Raw genomic sequence first — 26,816 nt, forward strand, 5'->3', positions numbered from 1 at the left:
GATAAGGTTACTGTCCGTTGCCTTCAAGATATTAAGGCGAAAGCCTTTAAAGCCTCATCGTTGTCGACAGACTGTTGCCAGCAGAGGTGTCACGCTTCAGGAATCGTGCCAAGTGTGGCCTCTCCTCCGTGCAGCGGCGCAACCTCCTCCCCTCCATAGCAACCGGCGCCCCGTTGGGGGGGGGCGCAGCTGTGCATAGTAACCGTGACGTCACACAGTAGTGGTAGAACGAGCGCGCGCGCATCGGCGGTGGGCGCTGCACTGCCGCTTCTTCGCCAGACGTCTCGTTGCAGTTGAGTAAGTGAGACCCATGGCTCCGAAGCGGCCCAGTGATTCCGCGCCAAGTGGTTCGGGGAAGCGGCACTGGGTTGACCACAAGGCTTTCGCCAAGCACACTTAAGAATTTCCAAAGTGTCTTCGGAAATTTTTTGCTAAGGTAATCGCAGATAGAATCAGGACAACCTTAGACTTCAATCAAGCAAATGATCAGGCAGGCTTTCGTAAAGGATACTGGATAATATACCATATCCATGCTATCAATCAGGTGATAGAGAAATGCGCAGAATATAACCAGCCCCTAAATATAGCGTTCATTGATTACGAGAAAGCATTAGACTCGGTAGAGTCCTCAGCAGTCATGCAGGCAATGCGGAATCAGGGTGTAGAAGAGTGTTTTGTGAAAATATTGGAAGATATTTATAACCATTCCACAGCTATCATAGTTCTCGATAAAGTCGGCAATAAAATTCCAATAAGGAAAGGTGTCATGCAGGGAGACACAGGAGGTATTCCGGGGCCTGAAATGGGAACAGTTGGGGATAAGAGTTAATGGAGAATGCCTAAGTAATCTGATTTGGTGATCATTGCCTTGCTGAGTCACAGAGGACATGAACTGCAAAGAGTGACCAAGGAGTTAGAGAGGCAGAGCAGAACGGTGAGCCTAAAAATGCAGAAAACCAAACTAATGTTCAACAGTCTAACAAGGGAACAGTAGTTGACAATTGGTAGCGAGGTGCACGTCTACTTAGGGCAGCTAGTGACCAGTGATCCGTATAATTAGAGGGTAATAATTAGATGAATAAGAATGGGGTGGAGCGCATATGGCAGGTTTTGGTCAAATGTTTAGGGGAATCCCCCAAGGTGGAATAGATTTGTAATAAGGGAGTAATTACTCATTGACATCCACCCAAGCGCAGCCATACGGCTACAAAGGAAAGCAATACAGCTTTCTCAGAAACTTCGCAGTTAAAGAAAAATTCGTCCTGGTCCGGGAATCGAACCCGGGACCACCGCTACACTGGTGCAGTCGCTCTACCAATTGAGCTAACCGGGACGGCAAGCTTATGGTAGGGCGAGAGCGAATTGATCGATAACTCGAAGTGGGCACAGTGTTGGTCAAATGTTTAGGGGAATCCCCCAAGGTGGAGTAGATTTGTAATAAGGGAGTAATTACTCATTGACATCCACCCAAGCGCAGCCATACTGCTATAAAGGAAAGCTATACAGCTTTCTCAGAAACTTCGCAGTTAAAGAAAAATTCTTCCTGGTCCAGGGATCGAACCCGGGACCACCGCTACACCGGAGCAGTCGCTCTACCAATTGAGCTAACCGGGACGGCAAGCTTATGGTAGGGCGAGAGCGAATTGATCGATAACTCGAAGTGGGCACAGTGTTGGTCAAATGTTTAGGGGAATCCCCCAAGGTGGAGTAGATTTGTAATAAGGGAGTAATTACTCATTGACATCCACCCAAGCGCAGCCATACTGCTATAAAGGAAAGCTATACAGCTTTCTCAGAAACTTCGCAGTTAAAGAAAAATTCTTCCTTGTCCAGGGATCGAACCCGGGACCACCGCTACACCGGAGCAGTCGCTCTACCAATTGAGCTAACCGGGACGGCAAGCTTATGGTAGGGCGAGAGCGAATTGATCGATAACTCGAAGTGGGCACAGTGTTGGTCAAATGTTTAGGGGAATCCCCCAAGGTGGAGTAGATTTGTAATAAGGGAGTAATTACTCATTGACATCCACCCAAGCGCAGCCATACTGCTATAAAGGAAAGCTATACAGCTTTCTCAGAAACTTCGCAGTTAAAGAAAAATTCGTCCTGGTCCGGGAATCGAACCCGGGACCACCGCTACACTGGTGCAGTCGCTCTACCAATTGAGCTAACCGGGACGGCAAGCTTATGGTAGGGCGAGAGCGAATTGATTGATAACTCGAAGTGGGCATAGTGGGCGAAGTGGGCACAGTAGGTTTTCTGAGATCATGAATGGCAGTTTGCCAATATCTCTCAAGAGAGAAGTATACAACAGCTGCATCTTACCGGTACTCACCTACGGGGCAGAAACGTGGAGGCTAACAAAGAGGGTTCACCTTAAGTTAAGGACAACGCAGCTAACTATGGAAAGGAAAATATTGGTGTAACGTAAGAGTCCGGTAGTGGGCAGAGTGTGTGAGGGAACAAATGCGGGTTAATCACATCCTGGTCGAAATCGAGAGGAAGAAATGTGCTTGGGCGCTTCATCACCCTTACCCGGCACACTGGTTTCGTGGAAGAGTTGGTGACAGTAATATTTACACCATATTTTTGAGAAATCGCAGAACGCTTTTTTAAGACGGGTAAACAATTAAGGATGGCTGTTTAATCGCACCTCTTGGCAACGATCACTTTTGGAGCTGTAGTTTATAAATCACCTTTGTCCATGGTTGAATGGTCATGAAAATTTACCTTCCTACGCAACCTATTCCCCCCCCCCCCCCCCCCCCCGCAGGGGCGTCTGATTGATACAGGCGTTGGTGAGTTGCTACCCCACGGGTTCCTGAGCATCCGCAGGGACATCCCCGCAGGGGGATGATGGTGAGCAGTGCGCCACCACGGATCCGAGCACCCGCGCTAAGCCGTGCGTGGCATTGTCGTGTCCGGGGAAAGAAAAAAGGATCCCGGTGGTTGAGCCGATGCCGACAGTTTGGACCCTTAAGGCCCCTCGGTGGAGGCAACACACCACTTTGGCCCCGACTTCTTGTAGACGGCACCTCCGGCCTGACGCGGCCGGGGGAAATCGGCAGTCGCCTTTTCCTGTCCTCCCCATCTATCTTTCACTTTACTATCTGTTTTTTACAACTCTCCTGACTCCTCCTTTCTTCTTCGTTTTTCCTTTTCTCCTGGCGGCTAGGGTTAACCTTGTGTGGTGAACTACCCTGGGTTTTGTCATATTTGAGTATAGTCAGGGTGTACAGCTGGCGTGGGCAGATAAGTTCCTGTCCCGTCCCCTCGTTGGGCTCCGTGGTGGGTGGCCGCCACCATGGCCGAAAAACACATCCTTTTATGGCTCGCTCTTTCCTACCAACTGATCGCACTCCGAAAAGGAGGCGCACCGTCGTAACTGCCAAGTTCTTTTCAAAGAACAAGGCTCATTCTTCGAGGTTCCACGAGATTCACAGTGAACACTGAAAAAACCGCACGACATATCTCGCCTTTCATTGTTTCAAGGACTTTAACATAGGCCAAGGTTATAAAATAAAGAAGCTTGCAAATGGAGACCTACTTCTAGAAATTCTGTACAACCATCAGTGCGAGAAACTAGCAGAAGTAACAGCCTTCGGTGACATTCAAAGAGTAATAAGCCCTCACCGATCACTGAACACTGTTCGTGGTGTCCTCTCTGATGATGACCTGAAGTACATGACGGAAGAAGAATTACTAGATGTACTCAAAGACGAACATGTCACCAATGTGTACAGAATAAAAATAACGCGAAATAAGAAAGAAGTAAAAACAAAACATTTTGCCCTGACCTTCGCCTCAAGCACTCTCCCTGACTCTATGGAGGTAGGGTACTCCAAAATCAAACTACGACCGTACATCCCAAACCCAAGACGTTCCTTCAAATGTCAAAGTACGGCAACGGCTCCCAGAGCTGCCGGGGCCAAGTCACATGTGCCGAGTGTGCCTCACATGATCATCCCACAGATAACTGTAAAGTTGAACCTCAACTTTGTGTAAATTGTGAGGGCAGTCATCCTGCCTGCTCGCGTGCTTGTCCAACTTGGAAAAAAGTGAAAGATAGCTCTCTCAAAGTTAAAGAAAACATCCCTTTCAGAGAAGCGCGCCAGCGCTTTTTAATGGATCAACACCCTACTTTCGCCGATGTGGTGCAAAAGGGCACAGCATCACATTGAATAGGTTGGGGCAACCAAAAGGAAATAAAAATAGGCCCCTTCCTGCACCGCTTACACACAACAGGCTTAACCCAATTGAAAAATAAAAGAGGAGGCCCGTAGGCAAGTTGTAATTTGACCACCCGTGGGTGGAAAAATAAAATATTAGGGAAAATGCTACATTAGCGACCCACAGCCGAGAGAGCAGGCCCGGGGAGGCTCCCCTGACTTCCCCTGGGAAGTAGCGGAAAGGGAAATGGGACGTGGGAAGGGAATGGGGACAGCGAGTTTTTTGCTCTGATCCTTCAATTATCTCGACTCCATTACTGGCCCGCCTGGCCAGGGCAGGGAGAGCATCGAGATTGCCCAATGGTGCGGCCCCACTCACGGGATGCCCGACCACCCACCATACGCAACGGGCTCCGACCGTCGGAGACAGGAAAACCTAACATGGGGTCAGTAGCTACCTGGGGCTCCTCTTGCACACTAGAGGGCTTTTCCGACCTGCCGGCTACTAGCCGTCGAAGGTTTTTCGCGGTTGCGGCTTCTGGCTTCTGCTCAGGCCACACACAGTGAGGCTGCAGCAGGGCCACCCGTGCCACAGGTGGCAGCAGCTAGCGCCGCGCCACCAACCACAAAACAGGCTGCGCGGACCTCCAGGTCAGCGGGCCCCAAGGCCTCACCTCACATGGCAAGGTCTGAAGCACAGTTACCTGTGCATTCTGCACGATCCTCCAGCGCCTCTTAGCAGGAAATGGACACAACTCCTCCCTCGCCCCCGCTGCAGTGGCGGCAAAGCTCTGTTGATCGAAAAAAAGGGATAAACTCCCAATAACTGGTCCAAAAGACCCATCAACCTAACCTATCCCCAACAAGTTTATAACGATGGACATTCTAGTTCACTGGAACTGTCGTGGAGTTTTAAAGAACCACACTGACATAACAGATATTTTAAATTCATTCTCCCCGGTAGCACTATCTTCAAGAGACACCTAGGACCACAGAAAAAAAATATTCTTAAAAAATATCACGTCTTCCACTGTGACCGACAGAATTCAAGCAGGCTCTGTGGAGGCGCTGCTATTGTGGTTCATGTTGGTGTTGCAACTCGGAAAATTGACTTCAAAACTTCATATGAGGAAGTTGCGGTCACCGTCCATGATTTTAAAACCATAACATTGTTCCATATACATTGAACCTCTTCTAACCATCAGACTTCATGATTTAGGAGCACTTTTAATACAACTACCGGATCCATATCTTTTAGTTGGGGATTTTAATGCTCACTCCTCGTTTTGGGAAAGTGGACAAACCGATGTCAGAGGCCGGATTATAGAAGATTTTATTCTCAGCAACAATGTCTGCCTCCTGAACACGGGCAAACACACTTACGGCTCTCCCAGCAGTGCGAAAATGAGCTGCCTAGATTTGTCTTTTTGTTCACCAAGTGTTTTTACAGATTTTAGATGGTATGTTCTTGACAACCCGTATGGGTGCGATCATCTTCCTGTCGTTATCAGTCCGACATCCTAGCCATCAATCACATTAACCAAACCACGGCGTTGGAAGTTGGCCACGGCCGACTGGGCGCTCTTCCAAAAAAAGGCCCTTTGGAAGAAATTTTTTCAGGTGGCCTTAAAGTTGACATAAATGCGATGTTCACAACATGTATCATTACCGCTGCTCAACTAGCCATTCCCAGACTTCCGGAGTGGTGCGAAAAAGCCGAAAGGTCTGGTATACACGGGAATGTGCGGAAGCAAAAAAGAGGCAAAACAAAGACTGGGGAATTTTCGGTCCATACCCCACACAGGAAAACCTAATAAATTTTACAAAGGCGAAGGCCAAAGCTCGATATATCCGGCGAATTGCTGAGAAAACTTACATGGCAGGGCTATATATCTTCCATAAATACTTCCACTACATCAAAAAATATGTGGCAGCAAGTTCACAAACTTGATGGCAACTTCTCTCCTTTTGCAGTTCCTTTCCTGACCCCCCCTGATGCACAAACAAGTATTCACGAACAGGCCGACATACTTGGAGAGCACTTCTCCCAAGTTTCCAATTCATTACACTATACTGACTCTTTCTTAAAGTAGAAAAACACAGCAGGGAAACAAAGACTTCCAACTAGTGGCTACACTAACGAACCCTACAACAGTTGGATTACACTTCATGAACTTCAGACTCTACTAGCTAGTGGCAAACAGTCTGCACCAGGGCCCGACCAGGTACATTATCAAATGCAAGCCCATTTGTCTGAACCTGCTGTAAAAGCACTCTTGAAAATTTTCAGCAAAATCTGGGTGTCGGGGACAATGCCTGGGGCTTGGAAAAAGGCAGTAAGAGTACCATTCCTGAAACCAGGAAAACTCTCAACCTCTCCTACTAGTTTCAGGCCAATAGCCCTTACAAGCTGCCTTGGCAAATCCTTCGAAGGCAGAGTAAAAATTAGGTTAATGTTTAAAAAAACATGCACCTCAAGAACACATGATACAGGAGTTCTTAGCGCTGAAAGAGAAGTACTCTGATCATACAGCATTGTATACAGATGGTTCCAAAACAACGCTTTATGTTGGCTGCGCTGTAGTTCAGGACAAACGAGAAAAAATAGTAAGGTTGCCTCAGTGTGCGTCAGTTTTCACCGCCGAATCTTGCGCCATATCCTTAGCGGTAGAAAAAATAGTGAAGAGCATCATCGAAAACAGTATCATTTATACAGACTCCCTCAGCGTCATTACTTCACTGCGTGGCAAAAATGCAACAAAGCCTTTAATAGGAGACATAGGCCACAATGTAGTAGCTGCCAAAACACAAGGGCTTGAAACTAAATTCTTTTGGATACCAAGTCACGTAGGAATCTACGGTAACGAGAGAGCCGATGTGTGTGCCGCAGCCGCCTGTAGTGCTAAAACACAAAGTGAAGGTGCCGCATAACGATACTCTAAAAATTTGTACAAAGAAAACTAAAGAAAAAATGGCAGGGAGCATGGGATAATGAATAAAACAACAAGTTACACCTAGTAAAGCCAGTTATAGAAGAATGGAAAACATGCAGTCACCAAGAGAATTTTATTGAAGTAATTTTATGTCGCCTTCGTACTGACGCACGCACTTAACACACAATTTCATTCTTGCAAAAAAAGACGAACCCACATGCGCACAGTGTGGAGAGATTGTCACTACAAACCACATAATAATATCCTGTGCAAATTTTGATCAACTTAGAACAAAGGATTTCCCACAATTTTATGAAGAGCACATCCCATTACACCCTTGCTTACTCCTAGGAGAAAGTTCCCTTGTAAAAACCCCCTCTCCTGTTTCGTTCCTAAAAGATGCAAACGTCCTAAACCTCTTGCAGGGTTACAAAATAATCTTTAAACTTACTCACACCAAACAGACATATTAAAACTTGCGTTTGGCGCATGATGGCCTTAGCTGCCCGTGTGCCATAAAACACAGCACAACACGCAACCGCTTTTTTCAGCATAAATCCGTATAAGCTGCATAAATTTATGGGGGCAGTCGTAGTCGTCCGAGGTTTAGTTTTTCCACACAGCGCAACCTATGCGAAAATGACGTTTTGCCTTAAGTTCGTCTCTTTTTCATAAGGGCCGAGACTGTGAAGACTTACTCATTGTTAAGCAATCAAAGCGCAAAGAATGTCGCCACTCTGGCTCAGTGGTTATAGCACTCGGCTGCTGACCCGAAAGATGCGGGATCGATCACGGCAGCGGAGGTCGAATTTCGATGGAGGCGAAATTCTAGAGTCCCGTGTACTTTGCGATGTCAGTGCCTATTAAAGAACCCCAGGTGGTCAAAATTTCCGGAGCCCTTCACTATGGCGTCCATCCGTAGCCTTAGTCGCTTTGGGACGATAAATCGGGACTAAACCAAACCAAACCAATCCAGGCGCAAAGAGTAATCAAGTATGTCATAATCATCACCCTAACTACGCACCCTGCGCGGCAGAGACCTCTCCCATGTCTCTCCAATTAACCCTGACCTTTTCCAGTTGGGGCCACCGTAACCCCGCAAACGCCCACCTAACTTTCTGCCTCCCCCTACTACGCTAGCCTTCTCCTGGAATGCACTCCTTTACCCTTGAGTACCGACTGTTTATACAACTCTAGGCTTGTGCTAGTTTAATATCGGGACTTTCCATTCTACTCTGATATTTCAATTCTGATATTAAGGCGAAAGCCTTTAATGCCTCATCGTTGTCGACAGAAGGTTGTCAGCAGAGGTGTCAGGCTTTTCGGTTGGTCGGAATGGTTATGTCGTTAGAGTGCGCGGATTTGGAGTAATGAGGTCAGCCATGGAAATAAAAAAATAAGAAAAAAAATGAAAATAAAAGAATTAAGAAGTTAAGGAAATAACAAAGAAATCAAAAACAAAGAAAAATCAGAAAAAAATCAAGAAATTTATAAACGGGAAAAATATTGAAGAAAAAATTGAAAGAAGAGAAACAAAAAATTAAAATTAAAATAAAAATAAACAAAAAATAAAACTACAAAAAGTAAAAAAGAAATAAAGAGATCAATGCCAGACTGTGCGCCAGGAAAGGCTTTGCCCTTGCAGCACTTTAGAAAGCCAAAGTGCCCACTGAATTTCTTTTGTAATGATATGATTGTACACCATTTTTAGCGTGAGCCGACTGCGCTTAGTTTTTTTTTCTCCCCTATCGCAGGGCATCAATCTCGACTGGAACCGGCCGGGAGACGCATGCAGCTCAGCCCCAAGCGGCTTATCGAAATTTCTGGAAAAATTTCTTCTGGCGGCCAAGGGGAGGTTCAAGCTGATGTTCACGGTACCGCCGCTGCCCAAGTTCGTGGAATCTTACAATTTGACGGCTCAGCTGCAGTACTTGCAGTACGTGGTCGTGACGACGCACAAGCTCCGTCGGCCGGCAATGCTCGCATGCACCGGCGAACGGCTCCTGGCAGCGTCAGCCTTCCGCAAGATCAGGGACCAGTACGCGAAATCGAGTGATGACCTCGAGACTCTCCGCAAGTTTGCCTACAGCATTTCGGTGCGTCGTAGCGTAAGCACTCCTCGGATGTACCGCTTCAGTTCGAGGGATTTGTTTCTGCAGAGTGGTCTCAGGGTCACTGCGTATTAAATGCCTCATCGTTGTCGACAGAAGGTTGTCAGCAGAGGTGTGACGCTTTTCGGTTGGTCGGAATGGTTGTGACGTCAGAGTGCGCGGATTCGCAGTAATGAGGTCACGCACGAAGTCTTACGCCCCCTTTTGGAGCAGACAACTAATAAATAGTTGTCGTCCGCTGCGACAGGGGGCGTAAGGCGTCCGTGGGTGACCACATTGCATATACCTCATTACTGCGAAGAGAGCCATCGATACAACCGAACTCATCGAAGCAGAGAGAGATTCGTGCTAAAGAAGCAGTCAAAGTCGGCAGTCAAAGTGTGTTGTAATGTGTAGCCAAAGTGTGTAGTCAAATAAAGCACTAGAAAGCACGAACAGTCTTTCAGAGAATTCCCAACAGTGCGCCAGGAAAGGCTTTCGCCTTGCAGCAGTTTAGAGAACCAAAGTGCCCCCTGAACTTTTTTTTTTTTAGCGAAGAGACCCGGTGTTCTCACGTTGTGCAGCTGCTCTTGTGTACGATGTCCTTCAAACGATCGCGCATTTCTCGTTCGGTAGTGAGTTCGAGATATTTCCGGCAATGACGAGATTTTCTTATTCTCACTTTACTGACCAAATTAGGAAGGATTAAAAAATATACTTCCCCAAAATTATGCTAGGCAATAGACCCGCGTTTAAAAGGAGATATCAAAATGTGCGATGTCAGTGCGCGTTAAAGAATCCCAGGTGGTCGAAATTTCCGGAGTCCTTCACTACGGCGTCTCTCATAGCCTGAGTTGCTTTAGGACGTTAAACCCCCATAAACCAAACCAAAATGTTGCCAACGGCGCAAATTGTTGAAAAAAGGGAAATAGAAAATTGGTTTTGAGGAAGGAAATGGTGGAATACCTGTCTCACAAATCTCGGTGGACACCCGAGGGAAGGGAAGGAAGATGGAATAAAAGGAAGGAATAAAGGAGGCAGTGAAAGAAGAAAGGAAGAAAGAGGTGCCTAGTGGACGTCTCCGCAAGGAAGGAAGGAAGGAAGGAAGGAAGGAAGGAAGGAAGGAAGGAAGGAAGGAAGGAAGGAAATAAGGAGGGAAGGAAATAAGGAGGGAAGGAAGGAAGGAAGGAAGGAAGGAAGGAAGGAAGGAAGGAAGGAAGGAAGGAAGGAAGGAAGGAAGGAAGGAAGGAAGGAAGGAAGAGAAAACTTTATGACTACTGCTTTTCCTGCGGTTTGGGGGCATCTTCAGAGGCGTCTTGGTTCTATCCCCAGGAGCCTTCCCTGTCGAAGTTGTCCGCCTGTAATCAATGGTCGGTTGCCCTCAGTCCAGGGCTCCGCTGACCACTGCCGCCCGTTGAGGTCGCTGTACCAGACCTTGTTGGTCTTCAAGCGTTTCGCTGGACAGCAGTCTCCCATTGCTCCGCACTCGGTTTTTGTATTTTGGGGACCAAGTCTATGTTTTGGCTGGCGCATGTGATGTGATATAGAGTAGGTTTTTCATCGCACCAGGGACATTTGTCCGCGTATATCGTAGGGTGCATTTTGTTTAGTATATGTAGGTTTGGGAGAGAGCCTGTTTGTAATTGTCTCAAAGTGACAGCGTCCTCTCTGCTGAGTGATTTGTGCGGGTCGGGATTTCGCATTCTTCTGCCTCTATAGTTTTGTAGTATGGCCGAGTATTCCCTGGGTGCTGGCGCGAGTTCCGCGGTCTCGTAGGATGCTCGGAAAGTATTGTATCCTCGAGCTATCCTGTCGGCCTCTCGGTTCCCTGCCACCCCCGTGTGCCCCGGTACCCACATAATTTTGTGTCGGATCTTGTCGTTTTGTTCTTTCTGGTCTTTAATTCTGTCGCTCGCTGTGAGGAGTATACGGAGCGCGTGACGACCTATCCTGCCATTCATGTAATTTCGGCAGGCTGAGAGTTCGTGAGTATTGTTAGCGACCGCCCGGTTATATAGCCCTCCGCCACTGCTAGAGCAACGGCTACTTCCTCGCGCTGGTCATTTCGCGTAAAGACGAATCGACCACCGCCGCCACAGCGATTCTGGTGTCTCCTCATCTCCAAGACGCGTCTACATACACGGTCGTTGCTTGAGGGGCGTATATTTTCTCGATGAATTCGGCCCTTGCTTCTCTTCTGCCTCGATGGAGGTTGGGATCCATGTTTTTTGGCATTGGCGCTACCTTGAGAGTCTTGCGAAGCACGTCAGGGATCGTTTCCGTCCTCTTCATTTCTCGCATCTGCTCGCGGTATCCGAGCCTCTTTAGGAGCACTCTTCCAGTCGTTGTCTGCAACAGCCCGAGTTTTTGCGACTCAAGATGCGCCTCTCGTAGCTCTTCAAAGGTGTGCTCCTCAGAGGTGTTGTGTTGTAGCATGCGTTGTGTTGTGTTGTGGCATGCCATCTCGCCTGCTGGTGATGCGGGTGATCATGCGTGCGACTTGTAGCGTTGTTGCTTTCAGCAGGGTAAAAGTGTGAGTACTGCGCTGGTTGGATTGAACCCACATGCCCAAAATTCTTATTGTCGTCTTTTCGGGTCTGGGCGACCCTTCTAGGTAGAGGTTGAGTTTTAGGTCCTCGTTGGTTGGGACGGTCCGGTTTTGCTTGCCTCTCCAGACACTCACCAGTTCCGATTTCTCGGTCGAGCATGCGAATCCTCTTTCTGCGAGGTATTGCTCTAAACAAGAGGCCGCTTGCTGTAACCTTTCTTCCTTCTCTCCGAGACAGCCCGTGTTTGTCCAGACTGTTATATCGTCAGCATACATGGCATGCCTGATGCCTTCGATGTTCTCTAGTTTTCGAGCTAGGCCTATCATAGCTATGTTGAGTAGGGGTGAGATAACTGACCCTTGGGGTGTTCCCTTGTTTGGAGTGCGAATTTTATCTGATCGAAGGTCTTCTATGCCGATGGTGGCAGTTCTATCAGACAGGAAGGCTTTGACGAAGCCATGAATTCTGCGTGCGCAGTCCAGGTTGTCTAGGCCCGTAAGGATCGCTTCGTGGCTGACGTTATCGAATGCCCCCTTGATGTCCAGGGCCATTATGACATTTTCTCCCGTCCGAGGTATGTTTCGCAGCACATCTTGTATTTGGAGGGCAACGTCCTGCGTCTAGAGTCCGTGAGTATTGTTAGTGACCGCCCGGTTCTATAGCCCTCCGCCACCGCTAGAAATTACATGAATGGCAGGATAGGTCGTCACGCGCTCCGTATACTCCTCACAGCGAGCGACAGAATTAAAGACCAGAAAGAACAAAACGACAAGATCCGACACAAAACTGTGTGGGTACCGGGGCACACGGGGGTGGCAGGGAACCGAGAGGCCGACAGGATAGCTCGAGGATACAATACTTTCCGAGCATCTGGCGAGACCGCGGAACTCACGCCAGCACCCAGGGAATACTCGGCCATACTACAAAACTATAGAGGCAGAAGAATACGATATCCCCCACCGCACAATCCACTCAGCAGAGAGGAAGCGGTCACTTTGAGACAATTACAAACAGGCTGTTTCCCAAACCTACATATACTAAACAAAATGCACCCTGCGATATACACGAACAAATGTCCCTGGTGCGACGAAAAACCTACTCTATACCACATCACATGGGCCTGCCAAAACATAGACGTGGTCCCCAAAATACAAAACCCGAGTGCGAAGCAGTGGGAGACTGCTGTCCAGCGACCGCTGTGAAGACCAACAAGGTCTGGTACAGCGAGCTAAACGGGCGGCAGTGGTTAGAGGAGCCCTGGACTGAGGGCAACCGACCACTGATTAGAGGCGGACGACTTCGACAGAGAAGGCTTCTGGGGATAGAACCAAGAGGTCTATGAAGATGGTCCCAAACCGCAGAAAAAGCATTAGTAGTGTAGTGCGCCAACTGTGACAGGTTCCGCTACCGCCATGCGCCGACACTGCGCTGCGCCTGACGACGACGAAGTTATGCGCCGACACTACGCTGCGCCTGACGACGACGAAGTTGCCCCGCTCTCTTGGTGCTGGCTACGTCCGTCTACGCTGCCAGATCCTGCACGGCGGTTCGGTCTCTTGAGGACGCCTAATAAACGCACCCCTACAATTGGTGGAGGTGCTGAGTTCGTCCCCTACCAACCTGGAACTCCGGAGCCGTACGCTGCCGCCTGTGTCAACCATGCCAGATGAGACTGCCCCAACACCGGCGGCCAGTTCAACCACCGTCATTTGTTCTGGCGCCATCCGGCAGCGTGACCCTGCCCTCTTCAGTGGGACTGCCGACCAAGATGTTGACGACTGGTTGTCATCGTATGAGCGAGTGAGCAGCTATAACAAGTGGGATGACACTATCAAGCTGAGTAACGTCATCTTTTATCTCACGGACGTGGCGAACCTCTGGTTTCGAAACCATGAGGCGGACCTACCCACTTGGCCCGTATTTAAGAAGAGCTTTGCGGAAGTGTTCGGCCGCCCTGCGGTGCGCAAGCTCCGTGCCGAACAGCGCTTTACGGGACCGCGCTCAACACACCGACGAGACCTTCACAAGTTACATTGAGGACATCGTTGACCTCTGCAAACGTGTCAACGCCGCCATGCCAGAAGCGGACAAGATCCACCATATCCTCAAAGGCATCGCTGACGACGCATTTCAGATGCTCCTCGCGAAAAATCCCGCCACCGTCAGTGAGGTCATTAAGCTTTGCCAGAGCTACGACGAGCTCCGCAAGCAGCGCGCTTCTACACGGCGTGCCGGTGTCTGCGACGAAGCCCTCTCCACTCTGGCCCTGGGCGGTACTACTCCTGAGGACTCCCCTCTTCTCAACCACATCAAAGCCTTCGTTCGTGAAGAGGTCGCTCGCCAGCTGTCCCTCATATCCCATTTTCAAGACCCCGCCCGCCAAGTTCCTGACTCGGCCCCGTCTTTGGCTCCTACCATTCGCCGTGTCGTGCAAGACCAAGTCGCTGATCTGCTACCGTCCAGCCCTGTGCCCGCGCCTGTGACAGCACCCCTGACGTACGCCCAAGCGGTGGCCAGGCCACGACATACGCCGGCAACCGATTCCTACCAGGCCGCCCCTTCTTTCCGTCCTCCGCCGCCGTCTGAGCCCCCGTCTCAAGCTCCGTTTTCAAGGGTTCGCCCACATCCTACCAATCCCTGGCGTACTGCGGACAACCGACCCATCTGTTACGCCTGTGGTCTGCCCGGCCATGTCGCGCGGCTTTGCCGCCAGCGCCTTCCGCCTTCTCGACCTGACCTGCGCTCCTACCCGTACGATGCCGAATTATCCTCGCCGAGAAGGCCACCTGGTCCCCCCTTTGTTTCCCCTGATAGCCAAATATACACCACTCGCCGATCGCCTTCCCCTCGACGCCGTTCCCCTTCTCCGATGCTGCGACGTTCTAGCTCCGCGCTTGAGGGAAACTAACAGCCGCAGTTCCGGGGGCAAGAACTGCGCTTGTTTCGAACTCCTCAAGTCCTCCGTGTCGTCCCGCTAATGTAATCGTAGTGTTCGTGGAAGGTGCCAAGGTTCTCGCCCTCGTCGACACGGGCGCTGCAGTATCTGTCATAAGTGAAGCTCTCTGCCGCCGACTCCGCAAAGTGCCTACCCCAATTTCTGACTTTTCGCTTCGCACCGCCTCATCACAGCGCATTCATCCCTCAGACGCATGTACGGCCCGTGTCCTCATTCAAGACGTTTTGTACACCATCGAGTTTATTGTGCTGTCTCACTGCTCACACGACATCATCCTGGGATGTGACTTCCTTTCGACTCATCGTGCCGTTATTGACTGCGCTCGAGCTGAAATCGCCTTTTCTCCGCTGTGTGACGCTCCCTTTTGCGACGTACCTACGCAGTCTGCCAAACTTGTGGTTGCGACTGATACCGACATTCCTACGTTTTCTGCTGCCCTCGTGCCGCTCTCCTGTGTCGGCGTCCCTCATTCAACTGTTTTCTTCACGCCTTCCGAAACCGCTTCCCGCCATCCCTGCCTCCTGCTTCCCTTTGCTGTTCTGACGATCGACCATGGACAAAGTGCAATTTACGTCTCGAACCCATCTTCGTGCCCGTCAGCAGTGCTCCGAGGTGAATGCCTCGGGCGTATTGAAGAACTTGATTCCTGCCTCCCCTACCCTATTCTCGATACCACCGCTTCCTTCGATGTCGATGTGCTCAGCTCTTGTGATGTTCAGAATGATCCACCGCCCTCCGACGTCTTCCACCGTGCCATTGACGCCGACCTTCCACCCGCGCTACGTGCTCAATTCGTCGCCCTCCTCCAGCGCTTCAGTTCTTCTTTCGATCTTCCTCAGACTGCCTTGGGCCGTACGTCTGTCGTTGCGCACACCATCGACACCGGTACACACGCCCCTCTTCGCCAGCGCCCCTATCGTGTCTCGGCTTCTGAGCGCCACGTCATTTCTGATCACGTGGACGACATGCTCCGTCGGGGTGTCATACAGCCCTCCCACAGTCCCTGGGCGTCTCCTGTTGTGGTGGTAAAAAAGAAAGATGGTTCCATCAGGTTCTGTGTCGATTACCGCCGGCTCAACAACATCACACGCAAGGACGTCTATCCCCTGCCACGAATCGATGACGCCCTGGACTGCTTGCAGGGAGCTGAGTATTTCTCCTCGCTGGATTTGAGGTCAGGCTACTGGCAGGTGCCCATGGCTGACGCTGATCGCTCAAAAACTGCCTTCATAACACCTGACGGCTTATATGAGTTCAACGTCATGCCGTTTGGCCTTTGCAACGCCCCGGCAACTTTCGAACGCCTGATGGACACTATCCTTAGTGGACTCAAGTGGGAGAGTTGTCTTTGCTATCTCGATGACATCGTCGTCTTTTCTGCGGACTTCTCATCTCATCCGCCTCGAGCGCGTTCTGACTTGTCTTACTGACGCTGGGCTCCAGATGAATTTGAAAAAGTGCCGCTTTGCTGCCCGACAACTCACCATTTTAGGACATGTAGTCTCTAAAGACGGCATTCTTCCGGACCCCGCCAAACTTCGTGCAGTTGCCGAATTTCCGAAGCCCACCTCACTGAAGCAGCTCCGTAGCTTCGTTGGCCTTTGCTCTTACTTCCGTCGCTTCATCTTGAATTTCGCCACGATCATCGCTCCTCTGACCCAGCTACTCGCAGGCAGCTCCAACCTCTCCGCTTGGACGCCTGCTTGCGATGACGCCTTCGACACCTTGCGCCGCCTTTTGGTTTCGCCTCCCATCCTGCGCCACTTTGACCCGACTGCGCCTACTGAGATCCACACTGACGCCAGCGGTATTGGACTGGGTGCCGTTCTCACTCAACGCAAACCTGGTTTCCGTGAATATGTGGTCGCCTACGCCAGTCGGACCTTGAGCAAAGCGGAGGCCAACTATTCTGTTACCGAACGAGAATGTTTGGCCATCATTTGGGCTATTGGAAAATTTCGTCCCTATGTCTACGGTCGCCCGTTCTGTATAGTAACCGACCACCATGCCCTGTGCTGGCTGGCCTCTCTCAAAGACCCGTCAGGCCGCCTAGCTCGCTGGGCTCTGCGATTGCAGGAGTATGACATTCATGTCATTTACCGCTCTGGCATCAAGCATAATGACGCGGACGCTCTTTCCCGCTCGCCGCTACCTAGTGCTTCATCGCCTGCTCCTGTGTCTGCTTACGACTTGTCCTCGCTTGCCACTGCCGACATGTACACCGAGCAGCGGAAGGACCCTTGGATCGCCACTCTTATTAACTTCCTTTCGAGTCCTACGACTGATAATTCGTCCCGTTCCCTCTTACGTCAAGCCCGTCACTTTTCTATTCGGGACGGTCTCCTCTATCGTCGCAATTACCTGTTCGACGGACGCAAATGGCTCCTAGTGATCCCCCGCCATCTACGCACCGACATTTGTGCCGCTTTCCATGCGGACCCCCAGTGTGCACACGGCGGCGTGTTGAAAACCTATACGCGTCTGCGTCTCCGATTCTACTGGCGTGGCATGTACCGCTTTGTTCGCCACTTTGTGCGATCTTGCCCATCCTGTCAACGGCGTAAATGTCCGCCTCACACCTCGCCTGCTCCACTGCAGCCGTTACCCTGCCCTGCCCGCCCGTTTGACCGCGTTGGCATAGACCTCTACGGCCCCCTCTCTCCCACTCCCGCTGGTCACCGCTGGATTATCGTGGCCGTGGATCATCTCACACGTTATGCTGAAACGTCTCCATTACCATCTGCCTCCGCCCGCGACGTGGCTTCCTTTCTTCTAAAGAACCTGATTCTTCGCCATGGTGCTCCTCAAGAACTGCTCAGCGACCGTGGACGTGTATTCCTGTCTGACGCTCTTGAGGCCCTCCTCAAGGAATGCCGCATTATCCATCGAACCGCTTCGTCTTACCACCCTCAGACCAACGGCCTGACCGAGCGTTTCAACCGAACCCTCAGTGACATGCTGTCCATGTACGTCGACGCCAACCACTCCAACTGGGACCAAGTTCTTCCCTTCGTCACCTACGCATATAACACTGCGACACAAACCACCACTGGATTCTCTCCCTTCTTTCTTCTGTACGGCCGCGAGCCCCCCTGCACGATGGATACTCTTCTTCGCTACCAACCCGACATTTCCGAGTCCACGCCACTGTCCGACGCTGCCCGGTACGCCGAAGAATGCCGCCAGCTTGCTCGCTCGTTTACCACGCAGACCCAGTGGCAGCAAAAACATGACCGCGACACTTCCCCGGCCTCTACCTCCTACCCTGCCGACTTCCTTGTGTGGCTTTGGGTGCCTCCCACAACTCCCGGCCTTTCGCGGAAACTGCTGCATCGGTATCATGGTCCCTACCGGGTTCTCAAGCAAACATCTCCGGTCAATTATATTGTTGAGCTTGTTGCACCCGCTGCGGACTTGCGTCGCCGTGGCCGCGAAACCGTCCACGTCGACCGACTGAAGCCGTACTACGACCCCTCTGTTCTTCCTTCCCCTTAAGACGCCAGGATGGCTCCTTTTCACCGGGGGGAAACTGTAGTGTGCCAACTGTGACAGGTTCCGCTACCGCCATGCGCCGACACTGCGCTGCGCCTGACGACGACGAAGTTATGCGCCGACACTACGCTGCGCCTGACGACGACGAAGTTGCCCCGCTCTCTTGGTGCTGGCTACGTCCGTCTACGCTGCCAGATCCTGCACGGCGGTTCGGTCTCTTGAGGACGCCTAATAAACGCACCCCTACAGTAGAAATAAAGTTTTCCCTTCCCTTCGTTCCTTCCTGCGTCGAGAGCTTTTTTCTAAAGCTGAACATGGTATTTGGTACACAGTCGTTATCTTCCATGTAATTTTGCAGTCGTAAAGTTACCACCCGTTCGTAAAGCTTGCCAAGGCACGACGTGAGCGATATGGGCCTGAGGTTTTCAATTTTGAGCTTTTTGCCAGGTTTAGGTACCATTATTATTTCGGCGTGTTTCCAATCTTCGGGAACCGTCTCCGCCTCCCAATGTTTGTTGAGGAAGCAGACCAGTTCTTGTATGAGGTCGTCGCTCAGGTTGCGGATTCGGGCGTTGTCGATTCTGTCCGCTCCGGCTGCCGTGTTTCTGGTGGCGTTTCTTATGGCCGCGTAAACCTCTTCCACAGTTGTGGGGCGGTCGAGTTTCTCGTTTTCGGCTCTTCGATACGTTCCTTGGTATCGCATCGCGGGGGGTTGTGATCGCCGAAACATTTTTCTCGTTCTTTCTCCAGTTGGGCGATGTCTGATCCCTCGAAGGAGTGGATGAACCTTTGGATGGCTTTATTGTTTTCTGATTTTATTTTGGTCGGATCGATTAGTGCTCTTAAGAGATTCCACGTTCTGGCCGTGCCTAGAATTCCCATAAGCGAGTCACTGAGTTGTTCCCAATTTTGTTTCGTGAGTTTCATCGCGTATTCTGCCTTTTTCGTCAATTCGGCTATCTTTAGTTTTAGTTTCCTGTTGTGTTTTTGCTTCCGCCATCATTTGGTGAGACTGCGTCTCGCTTCCCATAGTCTGAGAAGGTGTGCGTCTACTTCGGGCGTTGCTGTCGTTCTACACTTTTTGTGCACCGTTCTCCGGAATAATAATTTCGACCACCTGGGGATCTTAAACGTGCACCGACATCGCACAGCACACGGGCGCCTTTGGCGTTTCGCCTCCATCGGAACGCGGCCGCCGCGGTCGGATTCGAAGCCGGGTACTTTGGCTGTGTAGACGAGCGCTTTCTGAACATTTCAGGAAAGGAAATGGCGCTGTAACTCTCTCACTTCTCGGTGTACGGCTTAACCGCGGCCAGACAGAAAGGGGGAAGGTGAGGTGAAAGAAGATGCGCCTACAAGTGCGCAGGCACTAAAACAGTATTATCTTTGACTTGCCTGCTTGCACAAAGTTTTTTCGGGGAACTACTGCACCATAAACACTCTCAATTAAATGTTATCTCAAAAAATGCCGAGGGATTTTTGCACCAGAGGGTAGTGATTTAGAAATGACCCTGTAAATAAGAAAAAAATTAAATACTGATATTATTAATGAACAAAAATTTGTATTTCTATCACAAGCGGGAGGGTCCTCAGTGAAAGCTCAAGCAGTGGAAAAAAACCAGTGGCCGATATTATGTTAACAGATAATGTATACTACTTGGACGCCTCCGGCGCTTATCACGGGGGATATTACACGGTCACGGTAGTTCACAACAGCAACACAGTAACACAGTTAACGGCCTCACCTTCAGAGCCCGCAGTGCAACGCAAGCCGAAGAGGTCGCGATTGCTCTCGCGGCCTGACATTCCGATTCAAAATACATAATCACCCACTCGGGAGGGACCTGTCGGAACGTCGAACAAGGCTGCTCTCCCTTCCCAGCCTATGGAATCAGACAAAATTGCATACGGGATACGGACCCCGTACACCCTTACCTTATATGGGCCGCTGCTCGTCAGGGGTTGGCAGGAAACGAGGCAGCAGACGCAGCCGCCCGCGCGCTCTCTCACCGGGCTGTTTTCTCCTCCTCACCCGATCAGGAACCCCATCCTGATCCGATCTATACCTTCAGAGATGTTAAAACCTATTACAAAGATAGTCATCGCCTTTACCCTCGCCTATATAAAGGCCTGAAGAGGGCGATGAGCGGCTCCTTCTCCGCCTTTTCACCAGTTCCTATGACCGGCAGCACTTAAACATTCTGACCCCTCCTTTAGCAGCAGCTGCCCGCAACGTAGTGCGGTGTCTTCGGACACCTCTCACATGGTGTGCGCCTGCCCCTCCAACCCGGCCATTGCCCCTATCCCCAAACCAACCCAACCCGGGAGGACTGGGAGGCGATCCTGCTCGGCTGCCACGACTTACAGACCCAACAAGCCTTAGTCAGGCGCGCCCGGGCGGCGGCCACCGCCACTGGGGTCCCAAACTGTTGACCTCCACCTAGTGCTTGTAAGGATCGCATAACTCGTTCTCCTTCCAAATAAATGTTTTCGCCACCACCACCAGAGGCCGTGCAAGCGTGGGACGCTGCCATAATTGAGGCTGCGGTATGTGACCGCCGTCGCGCGTGAGAAAAGCTCACAGCTCACATGCAAAGGGAACGGAGCGAAGAACTGTGATACATGATGTGCTATGATACAAAGCATGCAAATTATATGCTACGTTATGGCCTGCTATACAACAGGTGTATCTTACCGGTACTCACCTATGGGGAAGAAACGTGGAGGCTAACAAAGAGGGTTCAGCTTAATTTAAGGACAACGCTGCGAGCTATGGAGAGAAAAATAATTGTAACGTTAAAAGATCGGAAGCGGGTGGAGTGGGTGAGGGAACAAAGCGGGTTAATGATATAGGTGTAACGTTAAAAGATCGCAAGCGGGTGGAGTGGGTGAGGGAACAAACGCTGGTTAAGGATATCCTAGTCGAAATCAAGAGGAAGAAGTGGGCTTGGGCAGGCCATGTATTGCGAAGGCAAGATCACCGCTGGTCCTTAACGGAGTGGATTCCAAGAGAAGGCAAACGTAGCAGGGGTCGGTAGAAAATTAGGTGGGCGGATGAGATTAAGAAATTTGTGGGAATATGGTGGCCGCGGCTGGCGAAGGACAGGGATAATTGGAGAGACATGGGAGAGGCCATTGCCCTGCAGTGGGTGTAGTCAGGCTGATGATGATGATGGTGATGACGGGTGTCCAGGGTCAACAAGTTGGGAGGCTCTAGCAGGCCTCAAAATAAAGCACCCTTATTAATAAACCATCCAGTACAATCCTACGGCGAAGACTAGACGGGCACTATAGGTGGGAACTAGAACGCCTAGTATAAGTGATAAATAGTGCTATATCAGTACCATTAAGAGAGTGATGGTTTATGGGGTTTGAACGTCCCAAAGCGACTCAGGCTATGTGGGACGCCGTAGTGAAGGGTGCCGGAAAGTTCGACCACCTGGGATTCGTGCACTCACATCGCACAGTACAACGGGCCTCTAGAATTTCGTCTCTCTCGAAATTCGACCGCCGCGGCCGGGATCGAACTCGCATGTTTTGGGTCAGCAGCCGAGCGCCATAACTGAGCCACAGAGGCGGAGCATTAAGAGTGTGATCAGTAGCGAAGGTTTCAATACTTGTCATGATAGCCTTGTCATGATAGCATGATAGCCTTAGTTGCTTATGCGCCATTAAACTCAACTCAATACTTGTCAAAATTATTATGTCTAGCATTTAGAGCGCTGCTTAGTCGGATAAAAATCTAATGTGCGGCTCTTCCATGCTCGCGAGATTGCACTTTCTGAGAATTGTTCGCTTTCCAGGTGGGCGCCGACATCTACCACCTGGAGCACGCGACGGAAGTGCAATACCTAGCGCCCACTGTGCGCATATCCTCTGTCTTCAACGGGAGAGAAATTATGTGGGGCAAAACAAGCTACAAGGACGTGTGTGAGCTGTTGACCGAAGATCACGATGCCGATGAAGAGTGCCGGGTGGTGAAGGGCCGGAGCATCAAGAGCCTAAAAGAAGGCGCTCTTCAGGAGGTGGGTGATGCTGACAGTGCATGCGTTTAACCCTCGCCATCGGGTATTTTGCCCACTTTCAGTTTTCTATTATGCGCTTGTTAGAATGACGTGCTTAAAAAATTGGCAGGGGTTTAACGCAGTTAAACAGAGTAGAAGTGCGAATGCATGCGCTCATTCTTCAATTGGAAGGGATACTTAAACTCTGCCTTAAAGGTATGACGCGGGACCTTAAATGGGTTGATTGCCATATATGCAGAATTGGACATTCTCCTACTTGACGTTCATAGAAAGCTGAGAGTCCTCATAGAACTCCAGGCGCAGTAGTGCAGCGGTTAAGCGTTCCGCTGTCATTCTTTAATTTGCGCGTTTCGATCCCGGCCGCGGCGTCCTTTTGACGAGAAATTCTAGAGGCCGGTGTACTGTGCGATGTTGCGATGTCAGCGCACGTTAAAAAACTCCAGGTGGTCGAAATTTCCCGAGCCCTTCACTACGGCGTCTCTCATAGCCTGAGTCGCTTCAGGACGTTAAACCCCATAAACCAAACCAAACCAAACGTTTTCAAATTTTTTATGTATACTTGTTAGAAAGGCGTGCTTGTATACCTGAAGCCAAGCTATAGCAAGCGTTAATGGCGGCCGAGACGCGATAGTGCAGCCCCTATATCGTCGTCTTCCAGGTCAACTGTGCGTTACATTGCCATATTAGTTGGCATTATGGACAGCATGTACGCACTAGTCTTGTTCAGTCGTTCGGTTAGTCCATTGCTCTGCGGACAGTACGATGTGGATCTGCGGAGGCTCGTGCTGCTGAACTGAAAACTGTGGTCGATGAGTTGAGCTGTGAACACCGCCGTGCGAAGGGGTGCCGTGCCGCAAGACGATATTTCGCATGAAAACGTCATTAACTTCGCAAGCTGTGCCGTGAGAAGTTGCGCCGCAGGGGAATATGCAACATGCAGGTGACAGTGAGTTGCGACACCCCACCACGGTATCCCGAGCATCCCCAGGGACATCCCCGCAGCGAGATTTGGGTGGGCACACAGGGCTCACCAAACCCACACTTCGAAGTGTGTGGTAGCGTAGTTCCCCTGGAAGAGGGGATCCTTGTGGTTGAGCAGAAGCCGAGTGTTGGGACCTTTACGGCCCATCGGCGGAGGCAACACACCCACTTTTACCTCCACTTCCCGTAGACGGCACTTGTGGCCTGGCTCGATTGGGGAATCGGCAGTCTCCTTTCCTGCTCTCCTCTCCACCTTTCACTTTCCTATCTTCTTTCTTTTAACTACCCTACTTCTCCCCCTCTGTTTTCTCTTTCTTTTAATCCTGGCGGCTGTGGTTAATCTTGTGTGGCGGTCGGCTCTGCGTTACGCCATGTTGGGGTGGGCAAGGACTGCTTCCAAGTTCCTGTCCCGTCCGCTCGTTGGGTGGGTGGCTTGCACCCAGGCTGAACAGTATATATATTTTATGGCTCTTCCCTTCCCTAAACATGATCGTCCTTCGGATTAACAGGGCGAACCGAAGTTACAGCTGAATTTTTCCGGTGAGGATAAGAAGCATTCCTAATGTACCATGTCCTTTATAGTCAAGAAGCAGAAAAAAATTTAACGAACAACGTTCCTTCCTTCGTCTCTAAATGTATAACTGATGCCTGAGGTAAGACAAACCGCTGGTCCTTATGGGTGAGGAAGCGGACTCCAAGAGAAGGCAAGCGTAGCAGGGGGCAGCAGAAAGATAGGTGGGCGGATGGGATTAGGAATTTGCAGTGACATGGTGGGCGCAGCTGGCAAAGTGCATGTTTAATTGGATAGACATGGAAGAGGCCTTTGCCCTGCAGTGGGCGTAGTCAGGCTGATGGTGATGAATCCAGGAAAAAAAACTATCAAAGATACCCAGTAGTGTCATACTAGCAGAGCTTAAAGAGACTGTGCAATACTCCCAACCTTTTGTCCATTGGATATATCTCTCTCTGTCACTGCACACCGATCCCTGAACAGCATCCGTGGTGTGATTTATTAAACAGATTTCGTCCACCGGATTGATCATGAAATTCTGGAAGGCCTCAGGGAGCAAAATGACATAAATTTACATCGTAACAAAATAAGGAAGGAAGACAAAGAAATCCCAACAAAACATCTAGTCCTGACATACAAGTCGAGAGCACTCCCGGAGTGCATAGGAGCAGGCCAGTTGAAAGTAAATGTCCGTCATTACATCCCAAATCCACGAAGGTGTTCAGACGTAAAAGGTATGATCATGTGTCACAAAGCTGCCGCGGGCACAAAACTCGCGCTAAATGCGCCTCAAAAGTGCGTGCTTCCTGAAACTGTGAAGGTGCAGCACTTCGTTGCAGAATCTGTGAAGGTGATTACCCGCCTCTTCAAGGTCATGTCCCTCATGGAAGAACGAGAAAGAGATTAAAATGATCAAGACAAAACAGAATATCACTTTTAAGGAAGCGCAACGACTCTTCAGTGAATAGAATACTTTCAACTATTCTGCAAAAACCACTTCCTCATTCGTGAGGAAAAGGCTGAGGCTTTTATTTGATTGGTCGGTATCCTCAGCATCCTTGCCCAGCCAAGGATGGCCGCTGAGGCTACCTGACCTTTTTAAAGCTTTTACCATTAGCCATTCCTAAATCTCGTTTTCCCCATTATTACTAGGTAGTTAAATTTTTAGGCCCTTTATACCACTGAGAGCTTCCACATTTTTACTAAATCTCAAAGAAAACAGTTCCTATACCTTGTGTTTAGCGCATGATGGCCTTAGCTGCCTATGTGCCATTAAACCCAACACAACACAACAATATTCTGCAAAAACAAACTTCGCCGATGTGGTGCGCACCATACAGCACTCCGGCACCTGTCCAGTCCACTTTCACCAAGCCTATGACAGTGCCATCCAAGCCGCAGCCAGGAACATCGGTTTCCAGGAATTTCACTAGTGGTGTGCCTAATCCTACACGCAGCTCTTCGTTTCTTCACTCCTGAGAATTTCTTACAGGCGCCCAAGGTTGTAATTTCGTTTATTGTGTAACGAGCATGAAAGTGGCCTTCGGAAAGTAATTACTGAAGGTTTAACTTTTCTAAACCTATTTATACAAAGCAAAAGCTGGCGATATCCGTGGGGTGGTCAGTGGTCGCTTAATGACGACATTGCAAGGTCCTCTGCGTAACTTTCCGAGATGGCCCAGCTTCGCTCGGTTCCATGGAAGCGCGCACTGCTTACGCGAGCGGTGCGCTCCTCTTTAAACCGCCGTCAAGCGCGGCATGAGTCACGTGGACTCAAAGCGGGAGAGCGCATGCGCGGCGGTGGAACCACAGCGGCGAGTGACGTGGCTAGTCACATGGTCGAGCGTGCGCAACTCCGGAGCGGCTGGAGGTCACTGAAGGTTAAAACGACGGGGTCGGCGAAACTCGCGGAACGTGGTGTAGCAAAGCTTTCGCTTTGAAATACGTAGCAAGTGCCTCGTAGCCTCTGTGACAGGCTGCTCAGCGCTGCACGATGTTTAGGCTTAACGCCAGGGTAGTATGGTTTGGTTTCTGGGGTTTAACGTCCCAAAGCGACTCAGGCTATCAAGGACGCCATAGTGGAGGGCTCTCCGCAAATTTCGACCACCTGGGGTTCTTTAACGTGCACTGACATAGCACAGTACACGGGCCTCTAGAATTTCTCCTCCAAAAAAAATTCGGCCGCCGCGGCCGGGATCGAACCCGCGTCTTTGGGGCCAGCAGCCGAGCACCATAACCACTGAGCCACCGCGGCGTCTCCAAGGTAGTATCAGAGGAAAGTAAGGTATTCAGTAATTCACACCTTAGCTACGGTTGAAACGTGTGGTCGGACATGTTAACGTTTGCGCCGCCGATGTGGCTCAGTGGTTATGGTGCTCGGCTGCTGACCCCAAAGACGCGGGTTCGATCCCGGCCGCGGCGGTTGAATTTCTTTGGAGGAGAAATTCTAGAGGCCCGTGTACTGTGCGATATCAGTGCACGTTAAAGAACCCCAGGTGTTCGAAATTTCCAGAGCCCTCCACTACGGCGTCTCCAGAGCCTTAGTCGCTTTGGGGCATTAAACCCTATAAACCAAACCAAACCATCTTTACGTTTGTTATTGATGGAGAGACACACTTTTTCGCTCAATGTTTCTGCAAGCTGTCTTTGATGGACTGCTCTGTGGTCGCAGGCGGCAGCTCTGGCGGGACCTCAAGAGCTGAAGCATCGTATGCAGAGGTCGTACGACGACGGCATGGGCGAGACACCCGTGGCGGTGTTCGACGTCTTCCTGGACGACGATCCCCGCAGGGTGTGCACGGATACAGACATGGAGGCGCCGCTTCTGCAGACCATCGCTGAGACGGGGCCTGGGGAATAACTGTAATCCCGCTAGTGCAGCCCTCCCCGGTGACGAAACCTGGAACTGACGTGCCCCCCCCCCCCCCCTCCGGCAGTGGACGTGGATTATTTTTTTAAGCTGTCACGTGGACTGTAGCTATGGTGAACTATGACCTCGTATGTTGAGTCCGAGTATTGTTCGGGACCACTGGCATCCTTATCCGGCCGGGGCTACAAGCTACGGAGGCCACCTGTATAGTAGCTTCTCGTTGTAAAAAGCAAAGCGAGACG

General features: G+C 50.5%; 1 protein-coding gene across 1 annotated transcript; it reads left to right on the top strand.

Annotated features, from left to right (window-relative positions):
• Nucleotides 1–8,966: 8,966 nt before the first annotated feature.
• Nucleotides 8,967–26,600, top strand: LOC149366558 (uncharacterized). The gene is made up of 3 exons (XM_089562637.1): nt 8,967–9,197; nt 21,992–22,213; nt 26,377–26,600. Exons 1-3 carry the CDS (start codon nt 8,967–8,969, stop codon nt 26,563–26,565), a joined length of 642 nt encoding a protein of 213 aa, XP_089418763.1. The 3' UTR covers nt 26,566–26,600.
• Nucleotides 26,601–26,816: the final 216 nt, after the last annotated feature.

This window comes from Amblyomma mixtum, chromosome 1 (assembly GCF_055824585.1).
Source record: "Amblyomma mixtum isolate Tamu chromosome 1, ASM5582458v1, whole genome shotgun sequence".
In the NCBI taxonomy this organism is placed as follows: domain Eukaryota; kingdom Metazoa; phylum Arthropoda; class Arachnida; order Ixodida; family Ixodidae; genus Amblyomma; species Amblyomma mixtum.

What these genes read in the sequence shown, in the direction of transcription:
- LOC149366558 (XM_089562637.1), top strand. Translation starts at nt 8,967, where the DNA reads ATGTTCACGGTACCGCCGCTGCCCAAGTTCGTGGAATCTTACAATTTG. An exon ending in AGTTTGCCTACAGCATTTCG is followed by an intron (nt 9,198 to 21,991) that starts GTGCGTCGTAGC and finishes TTCGCTTTCCAG; the next exon opens with GTGGGCGCCGACATCTACCA. An exon ending in AAGAAGGCGCTCTTCAGGAG is followed by an intron (nt 22,214 to 26,376) that starts GTGGGTGATGCT and finishes CTGTGGTCGCAG; the next exon opens with GCGGCAGCTCTGGCGGGACC.